Genomic DNA, 14,732 nt, shown 5'->3' with positions numbered 1-14,732 from the left:
TTTGATCACATTGCCACATCATTTTGATTTGGCCTAATTATAAAATATGTTTAAAAATACACAAGCTTATATAAAACAGAATAAAAATCATCTCTAATCCTACCAGTCCCACTTTGTAAACTCTTATATATTGTTATGTACATGAGTATAAATCTTTTACAAAATTGGGACCATTTTGTATATTCATTCATTCTTTCAATCGTTCTCTCCCTCAGTAAATGTTGATGGCACCTCTTCTGCCAAGACCCAGCAATGAGCAAGGTAGACAAAGCCCCTGCCCTCATGGAGCTGACATTTATTGGGAGAAATAGGCAAACCAACATTTTCACTCCTCACAATCATGGGACAAATACTGTTGCTATCCCAATTTAGAGAAAGCTAAACTGAGGCTTCAAGTAATCTAGCAAATTACCTAAGGACACACAGCTAGTAAGTAGCAGAGTCAGGATTCAACCCCAGGCCTGTCTGATGACAGACTCAGAGATTTTAACTCATATAAGAGATACCTTAGTATGCCATACTGGTCCCTCTTTATAAAAATGGTGCTGGGGAGGAAACAACATATTTGCTCCAAGGACATGGATCCTTGACTTCAACCATGAAGTTTGTTTATGGAAAATAATTTGTTACTATTTTCTCATATTTAATTTAAGTAGGACCTCAAGTTCAACTTCTTAACTTTTTTAGTGTACTTGTTTTAAATAAGAAGATCAATATTCCTTAAAGCAGATGTGAGAGGCAGTATAGAATACTCAAGCTCACAGGACCTGGAAGCGGACAGCCAGGCTTAGAATCCTGACTCCCCAGCTGTATGACTCTGAGCAATTTTATTTAACCTCTTTGTGCCTCAGCTTCCTCAACTGTTAAATGGGGACAGGGTTAGCACCTATTTTACAGTGCTGCTGTCAGGATTAAATGAGTTCATACATGTAAACTTGGAATAATACTTCACATATAATAAGTGCTCAATGAACGTTAGGTATTATTACTATCATTATTTTAACAAGTAAGTCTAAAAGTTTTGGTGTTATTTTTTCCAATTTCTAATTGCGAGGGCTTCACCTGACTCTGTTCTTAAGTGTTTTCCCTTCCTAATGGCCTTTTAACAAGCTTATTTCTAATTATAATAAGTATAAATAATGACAGCTATTGTCTCATAATTGGAATTACAGGATGTCTGTGGTCTCTAACACATATGTAATATGAAGAGAGCAGAGTCTCTTGACATTGGTTGATGGTAAAGTTAGGAATAGGGTTAAAATACTCATGCCGTAAAAACCCTAAGGATGGGTCAGAAATTGGCCCTAAATTTTCTAAAGCCAACATAAAAAGGTCAAGTGGTGAGTTTACATAATTCACAACCACCTCTGGATGAAAGGAGACCAACTGTTCAGAAGATTCCTCCACTGTTAGTAGTGGACCCTCTAGAACATTCTCCACAAAAGTCACACCTAACAAGTATCTTTCACAACAGCATCTTTAGAGTATGAGAATTCCCTCAGGGTGGCTCGTGGGGTCTGATGAGAAGTAACTCAGTCACGCTGTGAGGAAAGGCTAACCAGAGAAATATAGATGTGCCAGGCCCTTGGGGAGGAAAGAAACACAGGCCAAGTTTTTTCTTGAGGGGCTTATCATTTAGAATTAAAAAGTCTGTTTCTTTTGGTGTATCAAATTTTCTATTTTCCTCCCCAGGTCAGTGTTTTTAATCTTCTAGGTAAGCAGTAGACATTTTTACAGTTGTCAAACATAAATACAGTAAATCCGAAAAATTGTCCTGTTAGAATATGTCTCCTTAAGCTTTGGACAGTGACTCCCACCCCCCACCTCCTCTGAGTCGTGAGGGAGGATTGGAGAAGTAACCCCCTCTTCATCAGAAGGTTGGAGAGATTTCTTTAAAATATTCATCTCCTGACATCTTAGAGATTTTGTTTGATATGAATAAAGAAACTTCTTTCCCCTGCACTCGTAGCGATGGTTTTCTAAGTCAGACAGATCTGGATCTGAATTCTGGCTCTGCTACTTTCTGTGTGTTTACCTTATATCACTGTGCCTCAGTTTCCTCATCTTTAAAATGGGCATTAAAAATACTGTTTAACATCATATGTGTAGGGATAATTTTATATAAAACCTCTCACCCATAAAAGGCACTCGAAACATTATAGCTGTTATTGTCTCCCACTTAACACAGTCCCAAGCATACTGTAGGTAATGCATAGGTTTGTTAAACGAACAAATGAATGAATGAATGAATGCTGCCATCCAGGAGTCTGTAACAATCAGCAAATCTCTCTAAATATTTGAACTCATCATAACATGGTGGTTAAGAGCATGGGCTCAGGAGGCGGGTTGCCTGGGTTTGAATCCTGACACCATCACTGATCATCTGTGGGGACCTCAGACAAGCTCTTCAACAGTTCTTTGAGTTTTGTCATCTGAAAATGGGATAATGATAGTAACTTCCATACAGGGGTGTTGTAGGAACAATTAGAGGAGGATTATAAGTAATTAGCATCATTCCTGGGACATAGGAAGCTTTCAATAAACATTACCATTATTATTTATTTTATAGAACTATAAATATAATGACACAAAACTTTCTTTTATTTGTTTTTCAACTTTTCCATGGTTCCAATGTTATAGGATCTTGGAATTTTCCAAAAGGCAAACCAAATAGTCATATAAACTAATTGATGTGTTTCTAGAATTCACGTTTCTTTTACTGTTTTATCTTTCTGTTTGTTTCTGTAGGACTTCATCGTCACCGTAGTCTTTTCGTTCTTGTGGTTGGTGGGTTCATCAGCTTGGGCGAAAGGACTGTCTGATGTCAAGGTTGCAACAGATCCCAAGGAAGTGTTGTTACTGATGTCAGCTTGCAAACAGCCGTCCAACAAATGCATGGCGGTTCACAGCCCTGTGATGTCCAGCTTAAACACTTCAGTGGTATGTTTTCATCTATGCTTTACCTCCCAGATCTTTATTTGCCAGGCAAGTGAATCAGAAAAATATCTCGGAAGCCATCTTGGAAATTTCTGCTTCCAAAACTAGGCCAGTCTAAAAGGTGATATTCCATTTCATGTACAAGATGATCCTCTGGCCTTCAAGTTTTCTATTATCAGAACCCATAGACTTTAATGCTGCCAATTATGGAGTTCTTAATAAGAAGCCAGCAGGTATTGGCAGCGGCAGCGTGGATGACAGTCAAGTCAAAATTCTAAGCCAGAAGCAGATATAAAATCTGAACTTTAAGGCTGAAGCCTGCCAGAAGTTAAAAGGAATATTTGATGGCATAGAGGTTTCCTGGGAAGAAGACATTGTTCAAGCCACACATAGTTAGAATACATCCAATTGATTGTCTGGAGAAAAATACACAGACCTAGTAGGGTGCAGAAAGAAATACCTCATATAAAAAAGTAGTTATAATAGTTATGGTAATTTTTTTATCTTCTCCATGCTCCTGGTTTAGTTGCTTAACAATTTCAGAAAAGCTGAACTATATTAGTTGAACAAAGTCAAGTATTCTCATCAAGTGTATAGCTTTTACAGGAGGACAGAAAATCTGACAGATAGCAGGGTCGCTAGATTGGATTCTTATTTCATGAGTGTAAGAGCTTGAGTTATTCCAAAGAAAGAAACTGTGTCTGAGAGAGAGAGAGAAGTGATAAGGGCAGCAAAAATCAGTAGTTGCCAGAGAATAGAAGGCTCAGCAGTGTTTTCTGAAGGAACAACATTCTTTAGCAACCCATATGAATAATTATCTTTGCTTCAAGGTTGACTTATGTTTCTACAGCTTTCTGAAATTTAATCTGAGAAGGCACTTAGGAAGGGAAACAGGGTTGCTAATTGGCTCCTGATTTGACTGTGAATCTTGCTTGATAAGACAATAAACATGGAAACAGACTATGTACTAGGGTCTCACAGTCATTTTTCTTCATTGCTGGCCACACCTGTAGATGAGCTCTTTGAGATGTATGCTAAAACATATTCCACTGCTTCTCCAGTTTGTTTGTAACCAGTGCTTAATGAAAGTTATTGTAACTCTGAGCTCAAAATCGAAGAGAACAAAGATAAGATCATTTTATGTATTTGTTAGCTTAATGATCAATCTTCTGTGTAAATTATGACATGCTGCCTAGTCCATTGATTCCACTTCAGATGTTTCTAAAAAGTTTTAGACTAGGAGATAGGAATTTTGAATGGGAAACAATGTGATGTATCTCTTAATACTAAAAAGAACAACAGATAGAAACCAAATAATATGGTGTGAAAGGATGGGAGTAGTTCTGTTATAGTTATGGATCCATAGCGTTAAGGTCTTTAAGTTTCTAGTGACAGAAAACTCAGTTCAAACTGGCTAAAGCAAAAACAATCCTCGTATCCCTAACATCTGTTCTTGGCACCCCACTTCTGGTACCAATGTCTGCAGGCATTAGAATGTTTGGGTTGCAAGTAATAAAAACTGACTCTGATTAATTTCATCAGGAAAACGTAAGTATTTGGAAGGATATCAAGTAGCTCAGAAAATTGATGAGACCTGAAGAAATGAGCTCTAAAAAAAGCCGAATCTAGAGCAGGACCAAGGTTCTGGATGTCAGATACCTAAGAATGGTCTCAAGTTGCTATTAATGGCAAGTCGTATCTAACCTTGCATTACTCTACTCAAGACTCAGAGTTCCAGGAGAGCACTCAAGCCACTTGACTGCCACTGGGCTCTGCCAAGGAAATCAAATTTCTACGACGAAAAGCAGTGGAAAAGGATATTAATCTGCCAAAACACAACAATTTTTTCATTACAAACTCATTAGGTTTTAAATCATATTGAGCTAGCTTTTCACAAAAAATGAAAATAATTGGAAAGACACAAGAAATGTGCCTTCCGAGAGCAGAACCCAGGGCCAGGAACTGGAAGACTGCCAGGAAACTGGATAGCTGTCACCCTCCATCCCTCATCTCTGTCTCCTTCTGCACATCCATTACATTATTCTCTCTTTTTCGATGGAACTGTTTCCCTTTCTCCTGTTCACACAGCAGAAGATAGCCACTCTATAGTTTCTGAGTTTATATTTCTTTTTAAAGAAACATCTTGGACTGAACTAAAATCACTCAGGTCTGGTTCCAAATTTCTGGCAGAGAAAATCTCGTTAGCCCATCTTGGCTCAGGTGTCCACCTTGGTCTTGTCAGTTGTGGCTGGGGGCATTGGTAGTAGAAACGTGACTTACTAGACCCACCCTACAGGGCAAGTGTCGGTGGAGAAGGAGTCAGACACATCCCATAAGAGCTGACTTCTGCAAGTAAGTGGTTCAGGCAATAACAATGATATTTTCAACCAGGGTAACAAATTTCCTTTCTTCAGAGCACTTTGGCATCTATGATTTCCCAATAACATTAATGAGTAGGCGAGCTATCCAGATATTAAAAATGCAGGGAGCTGAGGTGAAGATACTTGCATAAGGTTTCCCAGGTAGTTACAGTAACGCCAGACTAAAGCCAAATTCTCCCAATGCTGTTGCCACTCAAAATGGTAAAGGGCACAGTTCTGAAATTAGTCGGCATGGGTTTGAATTCTGGCTCCACTACTCAAGAATTGACTGTCCTTGGACAAATTAATTAAGCTCACTAAACTTAGTTTCATCATGTATAAAATGGGGATATTATAGAACAGACCTCACAAGACTGTTGAAAGGATTTGGTGAGAGATGAGACAGTACATAAGTACTTAACATAATACATAAGTACCAGCATATGGCAAATGTTCAATAAGTTCAGCTGAAAGCTGCTACTAAAATGCATTCACTTTCTTAAATGGTCATATAGTGTTTGAACCCAAAGAAGGGAAAAAAGGATGGTTTTTATTCTCTCAATTTTTCTTTCAAATGTTCACAGACCATAACTGTTCTATCCATAATTTCTACTTCTGCTTCTCTGCCTTCACTGTACGCAGTCTTGATATATCTTCTTGGATCATCTAGATTTCATCTCCCCATTCTTCCTCAGGCTATGCGCAGTCTCTTTCAGCATCTCATTCTGTTGGCCCACATCTGAGCACGAATCAGTCCTTACTCTGATTTCAGATGCGACAAAAGAGCAAGAAAAAATTCAAGGGCCCGTGTGCCTCTAAAATGTGCTAGCCAAGAGATCCGAATACCTCTGTGATGATAATAGAGGAAGACATCACTGTTCCTTAAGTAGGAAGAAAAGAGAATGGAATACGAGAAAAGGAAGAAGGAAGGGAGGGAGAGGGCTCTAAATAAACCAGTCTTCAATTGGGTCAGTTAGGGGCCTAGCTAATCACTTTTAGCTATTGATATCTCTCAAGAATATGGCCTCGCTGTCAAAACCCTAGTTCACTTTATGCTGCAGTGAAAGTCACCTGAATACAATTCATGGAAATATTTTAGGAAGTGATTCAGAGCATAATTTACCAATCCACAAGCATTTACTGATGTGTCCAGCACTGTCTAGCTGCATTATGTACATCCTCTTTAATCCTCACAACTATCCCCCAAGGAAGGAATATTTGTCTCATTTCATCTAAAAAAAAAAAAAGGCTGAAGTCCAAAGGCCAACTGCCTTGTCCAAGGTCATAGAGCAAGAAATTTCAGAGCCCAGGCCACCCTGATTCCAGAGCCGGGGTATGACTCCCAGGATGACATTCAGTTAGTGTGCCCTGATCCACCTGCTGCTAAAATATTGAAATACTTTGGTAAGTAGCCCCTTCTCAAAGCTCCCAAAGTCCTTCATCTTGACTGCAGTAGCCTCCCACTCCCACCCCAGGGGCACTCTGGACCACCCCACCATGTAGCAACCAAGGAATAAATTGCCCAGCAAGGGACTTGCAGCACCCTACTCCAGAGCTGGAGCCACTGCCCACGTCCATTGTGATTGGTCAGTGTTGTGCTGAATGCTTTCTAAATGTACTTTAATGTCCTCTCAGCTTTGCATCATACTACTGTTGTCTGTCTCCAATAAGGACTGTTCAAACTGACTGCCTGTGGTTAACTCCCAGGTCAACCAGTCCACCTGGGAAAAGGCTACAGAACAACTGTTCTCTTTGGGCCTCTTGCAGCAGCAAACAGTTCTGCTTCCATCACTTAGGCCCTGGGGAAGTAACACCTGGTCTTCTGACTCACCAATGACACCCTTCTGGGGTGTAAGAGGAATTTCCGTAGGAAAGTCTCCTATACTAGTTTTGAGAAAACATTCCGTACTTGTCTGAAACCTGCACTTTATTCATAATCTGGTTTCAGCTTTCACGTCTGAATGTGAGAGGCACAGAGAGGACAACTATTCAGAGTCCACAACTTCTAAGTACACCACCACACATGTGCTTACCTGCATGCCATCTGTACCATTGCTTACGCCACACTTTTTCTTTAAGGTGACTCATTTTCTTTGTATCAATACAGTAAATGGAAAGGTAATATCTCTAGCCATAAAGTGGAAGTTACTTTATAAATTAATGCACTATTATTAAAATGGAAATACCCAACCCTTCCCCCCCACACACAGACCATGAGGAATACGTCATTTGGGGAGACCATGACAGCTTAGGTAAGGGCTCAGGCTATGGAACCAGACTGAACAGAGCTTGAAACCCAGGCCTACTATTTACCAAGTCATGTGACCTTGAATAAGGTTCCGAGCCTTGCTGAACCTCAGTTTTCCCATCTAATATGGGTATAACAATAGCACCTTCCTCTCCGACTCAGAGAATCAATACACATCAAGCCCTTTACACAGCACCTAACACATCATAAGCATTCAACAAAAGTCAGATATTCAAAATGAAATAGTGGTTCCAGGGCCGCTAGTGGTTCTGGAGGGCTACTGGTTAACTTCAGCATGCTCCACTTTGGCTGTCCGGGTTCAGTTCCTGGGTGCAGACCTATACCACTTGTCAGTGGCCATCCTGTGATGGCAGCTCACAAACAAAATAGAGGAAGTTTGGCACAGATGTTAGCTCAGGGCAAGTCTTCCTCAGCAAAAGAGAGAAAGATTGGCAACAGATGTTAGCTCAGGGTTTATTTTCCGTAGCAAAAAAAGAAATAGTGGTTCCAAATGAAAAATTGGAAGAGGCTTCAATATTTAAGTGAAAAGTGACCTTTCATATAGTGAAGAATTTTTCTGAAATTGAGATTTTTCTTGGTTTTCTATCCAGTCTATCAACTCATTTGTTTCGACTTTCCTTCAGGTCTTTGGATTCTTGAATTTTATCCTCTGGGCTGGAAACATCTGGTTTGTTTTCAAGGAGACCGGCTGGCACTCTTCAGGACAGAGATATCTTTCAGACTCGATGGAGAAGCACTCAAGCAGCTATAACCAAGGCGGCTACAACCAAGAGAGCTATGGGTCGAGCGGTGGGTACAACCAGCAGGCGAGTTTGGGGCCGTCTTCAGATGAGTTTGGCCAACAGCCCAGTGGCCCTGCCTCCTTTACCAATCAGATTTAACAGGGCAGTATTCACATTCTTCTGGAGATAGCTTCACCACCTTCCATTTCAGTGGCAGAAGAATTTTTTAAGAGTTTCAGTCAATTATTAATGCAGAGAGGGTTGAATGTAAATCAGACATCTGTAGTCCCCATTAAGGCAGAAATGCCTGGGTCGTGATAAATGGTACTTAGAGACGAGATGACTTGAGGAGATATATTATTCATCATAGATGGCTAATTGGAGGGTACCTTGTTATATACACAGATACTTTTATGGTCATTTTGTATGTGTGTTAAGATAGTAGAAGCATTTTGTAGCTTAAAGACTCTAGTATGTATATGCATAAAGTAAATTAAATAGCATCGAGTTTTCCTATGCGTTTTGATGTGAAAGACGTTTAAATGATTTCTGTAAGACAATTTGGTGTATCACAACGTGCATGTATTATTATTTTTCAGTTGCAGGCCCTATAGGATTGTGAGTCTCCAAGTATTTGTTTCAGACAATTGCTCTGCTTTTTTTTTTAATTTGATGACTCAGTACTCATGATTAAGTGCATGAATAAGCATTTTCTCACAAAAAGAACATTTGAACTGTATTTATGAAAATTTTCCAGTTTGCACCATGGATTTCTTAAATGGATGTTTAAAGAAATATATACACAACTTTGTATATTTGCAAATTTGTGTCTCTGGCTTTGCCCAATTCTGAATGCATTGTGACTAAGGTTTGGGCTTTTTTTCCCCTATTGGTAGATATTCAGTGTTATGTATGGTAAACGCCCAATATTTATTCTATTTATTTAGCTAAATATTTACTTCTGGTAATTTTCTATGGTGTTTTGTGGCTCTTATCCTATGGATCATGAACAACAGGCCCAATAACTGTTTGTGTTTATGGAGTGTTGTTTTCTTAGAATAATGGAGATGCAGATATCAGACACCATAGTTAAGAAGCTGTTCACTGACATATTAATTTATAAAGGATATTCTGTAGAACCTACACCACCAGCTAAACTTTTAAATCCTATTTATTTGTAGAGTTAATATATTCCTTGATCCAATTATTAAAAATTCTCAAGTCTCAGCTCAACTTACTAATTACTAATTCTGATTTGAATGTTACCCATAAATTAAAAATGACTTCCATGAGCCACTCTATATCCCAAAGAGGAGTCTCATGAAATATTCCCTAGAATGTATTCATTATCAAGAAAATGCCAATCTTCACCTCTTTGTTTTAACTCAATTGAAACCCCAGGGCCCAACAGTGAGGGCAAGCTGAGCATCTGTATTTCCAGATAAAGTCGTTATCGATGTGTAAACTCATTTTGTGATCTGTGATGTTGGAAATGTTTTAGCACAAAACAGCCTTGTGACTTAGATGATATCTGTAACCAGTTTCTGGATCCTGTTGGATAAATCTGTATTGTGATATCTATTTGACCTTAATAAAGTTATTGCATACAATGCCAGCTGGATAATGGAGAATTACGATAGAATCTGGTTAGCTTCAAAAATGAAAGAGCAAGGAGTAAATGTGTAGTGTTTTCAGTCTCTCACCCTGTCCTTGTTTCATGAGCCCAGGGTTGTTAATTCATTGATTCCACCATCCTAGGACCTCCTATGAACCCATTGCCATGCAAGGTACTGGGGATGCCTTGGGAAGCAGAAGCAGAAACACGCCGTACCTCCAGAAGATTACACTCTATTAGGGGATACAGTCATTAAAATAATCACACCACAGCTGTGCTGTGTGCAACAAAGAGAGGCACAGGATTCCATGAGAACATTTATCAGAGGGACTTGAGCTAGTTAAGGAGATGTCAGGGAGCTTCAGACCTGAAGACTGCACAGGGTTTCACAAGGACTGGGGGAGGGGGAGTGTCCCAGGCAGAGAGCAGCCTTGCCAAACTCTCAGCTGGTAGGAGGCAGGATGGATATGTAGGGTTGCCAGCATGCAGTGAGTGAGGGGGGCTTTGTGGGAGTGCGGCCGCTGATGGGAGCACTGGTGAAACCCTGCTTGGAGGCCTTGATCGGGAATTCTGTCTTTATCCTAAAGAAGCTAAGGAAAAGCCCTGAAAGATCTTAAGCGGAGGAGGGACACAATGAAATCAGCATTTTGAAAAGATCTCAGTGGCTGTAGGGTGGAGAGTGGATTGAAGGAGATAAAAAGTAAAGGATATCCTGGGAAGAGGAAAAAGCCTTGATTCCCGACACCCGGTAGGCAGTGGGCTGGGAGTGGGAGGGGAGGAAGTGACATGAGTTCTCTCCCATCCACCCTCATTTCCTGGGAGAGTGGCTGGGTTTGACTGCTTCCTCCAGCGCTGCCCAGGAGGAGAGAGGGGCCTCTGTTATGAACTCTCCGAAGCGGAGAAATCCTTGTAACCAGCAGTTCTTTTTACCAGACTTAGCAGTTCCAAAGTACACTGAGGCTCTGATAAACGGAAAGCACTCCCTGCCCTGATCGAGATAGAGACATGTTTCCACAGTCCGCCGCAGATCCCCAATAAAATGCTGCTGTAATCCAACAGGGATGTCGCTAAGCTGGTTTTATTCCTTCTGGTTTCAAGAAAAGAGCAGAGGTGTGGCCTTTTAAAAGGGGAGTCATCAGTGTAGCAGGAGAGTCTGGGTCTATGTGTCCAATGGACCAAATTTGGAATTGCAGCTTCACTGCTCGTTAGCTGTATTCAGGTTGTGACTTCAGCTTCCTGGGCCTTCATTCCTTGGGAGGAAATAAAGCATACGGGTAAAATGAGTGGGCTCTGAGATCTCACCGCCCAGCTTAGAATCCCTGTGCTGCCATTTACTTGACTCTCCTTCTCTTTCTTCCTCAATCCCTTCTCCAAAGCCCTGGGACTTTTCTGAAGCCACAGCTTGAAGGCCAGGGCAGCCTGAAAATGTAAGGGAGTTAACACCCTGGGGACCACCTTCAATCATTGGCGGATGTGGGCAGGTCAATAAATGCCATTGGCAAGATGCTTAACTTCTCGTTCACTCAGTGGCCCCACCTCTATAACGGGGATAATGGTAATATCTGCCTCATAGGACTGATACCGGGATGAAAAAGGTAAGCCATGTAAAGGCATCAGAACAGCTTCTGACACACAGTAGGCACTGTCTGAGTTTGGGTTCCCTGGAAAGCAGGGGAAGGTGACTCCAGGAGGCAGGAGGGAGGGAAGGGGAGAGTAAGACAGGGAAGGAGGAAACTCTGATGAAAGGGGGCATTAGCAGGGTTGTCGGTGGAGGCAGTAGGACCTCAGTTCCATCAGGATCTCTGAGTGGTGTTCAGAATGGTTCCAGGCATTCTCTATCAAGAGACAGGGGCTGCAGTATTTATCTACCAGCTCCCAGCGCCTACTGGTTGAGAGTTGCCCACAGGGGTGGTAATTTTCCCTCACTTCCAGATTGCACTTGCCTGTAGACTCAGCATGCTCCTGTGACTTCAGAGAAATAAGCCTTGAGTCCTGACAACTTTGAGGCAGTGGGCTGGGGGTGGGAGGAGAGGAACTGGCCTGAGTGCTGTCACCACCCTCCCCTCCCCCATTCCTGGGGACAGTGGCCTTGAGGGAGGATAAAGGGGGAGCCCTGGAAGGTACATGCATAAAGGGGGTCACTGTCAAAATGAGCAGGAACTATCCTTCACAGCTGTGGCTGAAATTAGAAGCTGGCCATGGGAAGCAACATAGGGCATCAAAATCACCATCTACAGGAATCAATGAACGTTACTATTATCACTTAGTCTGTAAAATGGGGATGGAGATAATCCCATCTCATAGGATAGTGACCTGGTCATGTGTGGAAAAGGTTGAGGAACCAAACAGCACTCTACAAATGTTAGTTGGCTATTGAATGATGAGATATAAATCTACTCCACCCTTACATAAGCCTCAGTTGTTATAAGTCAAACTTCGAATTGTACTGAGGTGAGCAAAATACAGCTCCTGGCTTCTTGGAGCTTACACTCAAGTTTGAAAGACTCAAATAATAGACGAGTAAGCAAACCAAATACGTTAGAATAAATTATGATTAATGCTAGAGGAAAAGAAACGAGGCACAAAGGTGGGGAGAAGTGGAAGAGAGTGATCAGCAAAACCTCTCTGAGAAGGTGACATGGAAGCTGAGACATGCAGAATAGGGAGTCAGTCACGGGGAGAAGATGTTAGGTAGAGAAGAGAGCACATCCAGGACCTAAGGTGGGAGAGCGCCCAGTGCCTTAGAAGGATGGGGAAGAGCAAGGCTAGTGGGACCGGGACACAGAAGTGCAGAGTCAGGAACTGGGGCTTCAGGGTTTGGAGGAGGCAGATCATGGAGGGTCTTGTAGGACCTAGGAAACAGGTTGCATTCTAAGTGAAGTGGGAAGCCACTAGGCGGGTACACAGGGCAACGACATGATTCCAGGTTCGATTTGAAAAGATCCTCTATCAATTTCCTGGTTTTGTTACTGTACTAGAGTTATATAAGATGTCAGCATCGGTGAAAGCCGAGTAAAGCGTTTGTGGGACTGTGTGTACTATTTTTGCAATTTCCTCTAAATGGGGATGCTGAGCATGGGTTAATTAATTCACTAATTCATTCAACAGCTATTTATTGAGTACCCACATGTGCCAAGCTCTGTTCTAGGTTTCTGGGATTCAAATTTGAAGGAGATAGACATTCCCCCTGTGCTCATGGAGTTTATAGCCCGGTTCTGGGCAGAGAGGGCATGTATAACTAAAGAAATCAGATAAATTCAAATCAACATAAATGCCAAGGAGGAAGTAGAACCGGATGACATGAAGGAGAGCAATAGAGTTGGAGGAGGATGGACACAGTATTAGATGCCAGGAGCCCTGGAATGAGAACATGGAAGCCTGAGTTAGGATCGCGGTTCCATCAAGGTTGAGCAACAGCTTAGGCTGGTTCTCAGGACTTAAGTATTGGTGTGGAGAAATCTTCAATCTTGGCAGAAGAGTAAAAAGTCTTCACTTACATAGAGCACTTGTAGTTTGGTGTTCAAAGGTCGTAACACCTAGGATTTCATTTGATCCTCTCAACAACCCAGTGAAAATGTGGATGCCATTGTCCCCATTTGAAAGGGAGTGTCCTAAATTGAGTTCCCGCAGAATTAGACTCTGAGACTAGAATTCAAGTTCAAGTAGGGGATGGGGAAGTGAACCAAGGAAGGGAGACAAGCCAATAAATCTTGCATCATGGAGAAGGTTACAGCTGTGGGCAACTGGGGCTCACGCCCCCAGGGAACAGAGCAGAACACCTCTCACAGTTAGCCCAACCAAGGGGCAAAGAGCTGTGGTATTGACCCACCGACTCCCGTCTGTCACTGAACAGCTACTTTGGGAGAGAGATGATTCCCCAGCACTTTCAGCCCACCCTGTTCATGGGCCTAGTGGCTATAGCAGATGGAGAAATCTTTGGACAGCATAGCAGGTGCTGGCAGTTGGGAGTCATTAGCTCACCATACATGCAATGGTGAATTCCAGAGGATACAAACAGGCCACTGACAGTGTCTGCCACACTGAGATTTAGTTAGGTTAAGTAGCTCCACCAACTTAACACCAGGAAAGAGACTAGAACAAGTCCCTTTCCTTTTAGTCCTAAGAGATTTTTTTCCCATTGACTCCCCAGGCTACCCAGGATATAAATACGATTTTAACCTCAATATGCCATGGGATTTTATCTAGCTGTCCAAAGACAACAATTTTTAATAACAACTAGAAATTTTAATAACAGGTTGGAAAACCAAAGTTCAGAGCATTTACATAATGACAAAATCCTTGCGATCACCTTTGCTAATAAAAATAGTTCTTAATTGCTACTATCTACGGAGCATCTACTCTGCACAGAGAACTATGCTATACACTTTATATCCTTTTTCCTATTTAATGCTCACAAGAAATGCGAGATAAAAATACTATTTTCATACCCATTGAGCAGATGAGAAAACTGAGATTCGTAAAGATTAGGTAAGCTGTTAGCTCAAGATTACTGAGCTGGAAGTGGGCAGACCCCAAATTCAAATCCAGGTCTCTCTGTGTCCAAAACTCCTTGCTCTAAACCACCTTGCTAGAGCCCAACAGCGCTGCCCCGCTGTTCTACTGCATTTTCAGCCAGAAGTGCTTTGTCTGTTCCACTGGGGCGGATTTCACAAAGACCTGGTTCATCAGGTGCTTCAGCTGACCTTCCACGGGGATGCTGAGTCCCTGAGAGTTAGAAGGCTAGCTTTTGTCAGAATCATTTGCCAATGTGAATAAAATGAGACCCAATTCACTGAATAAGTTACTGAAGTCATGAAGACTGCTAAAAG

At 41.6% G+C, this 14,732-nt stretch overlaps 1 protein-coding gene across 1 annotated transcript in view; it reads left to right on the top strand.

The window, feature by feature from the left end:
* The window catches only part of SYNPR (synaptoporin), a 287,178-nt gene extending 278,731 nt beyond the window's left edge, over positions 1 to 8,447 (top strand). Inside the window, exons 5-6 of the mRNA XM_046644722.1 lie at positions 2,749 to 2,940; positions 8,190 to 8,447. Coding sequence (XP_046500678.1) covers positions 2,749 to 2,940; positions 8,190 to 8,447 — 450 coding nt within the window. The remainder of the gene's footprint in view (positions 1 to 2,748; positions 2,941 to 8,189) is intronic.
* Positions 8,448 to 14,732: the final 6,285 nt, after the last annotated feature.

This window comes from Equus quagga, chromosome 1, assembly GCF_021613505.1.
Source record: "Equus quagga isolate Etosha38 chromosome 1, UCLA_HA_Equagga_1.0, whole genome shotgun sequence".
NCBI lineage: Eukaryota > Metazoa > Chordata > Mammalia > Perissodactyla > Equidae > Equus > Equus quagga.
The sequence above is the reverse complement of the archived record's forward strand: the minus strand, read 5'-3'. Positions and strand labels throughout refer to the sequence as shown.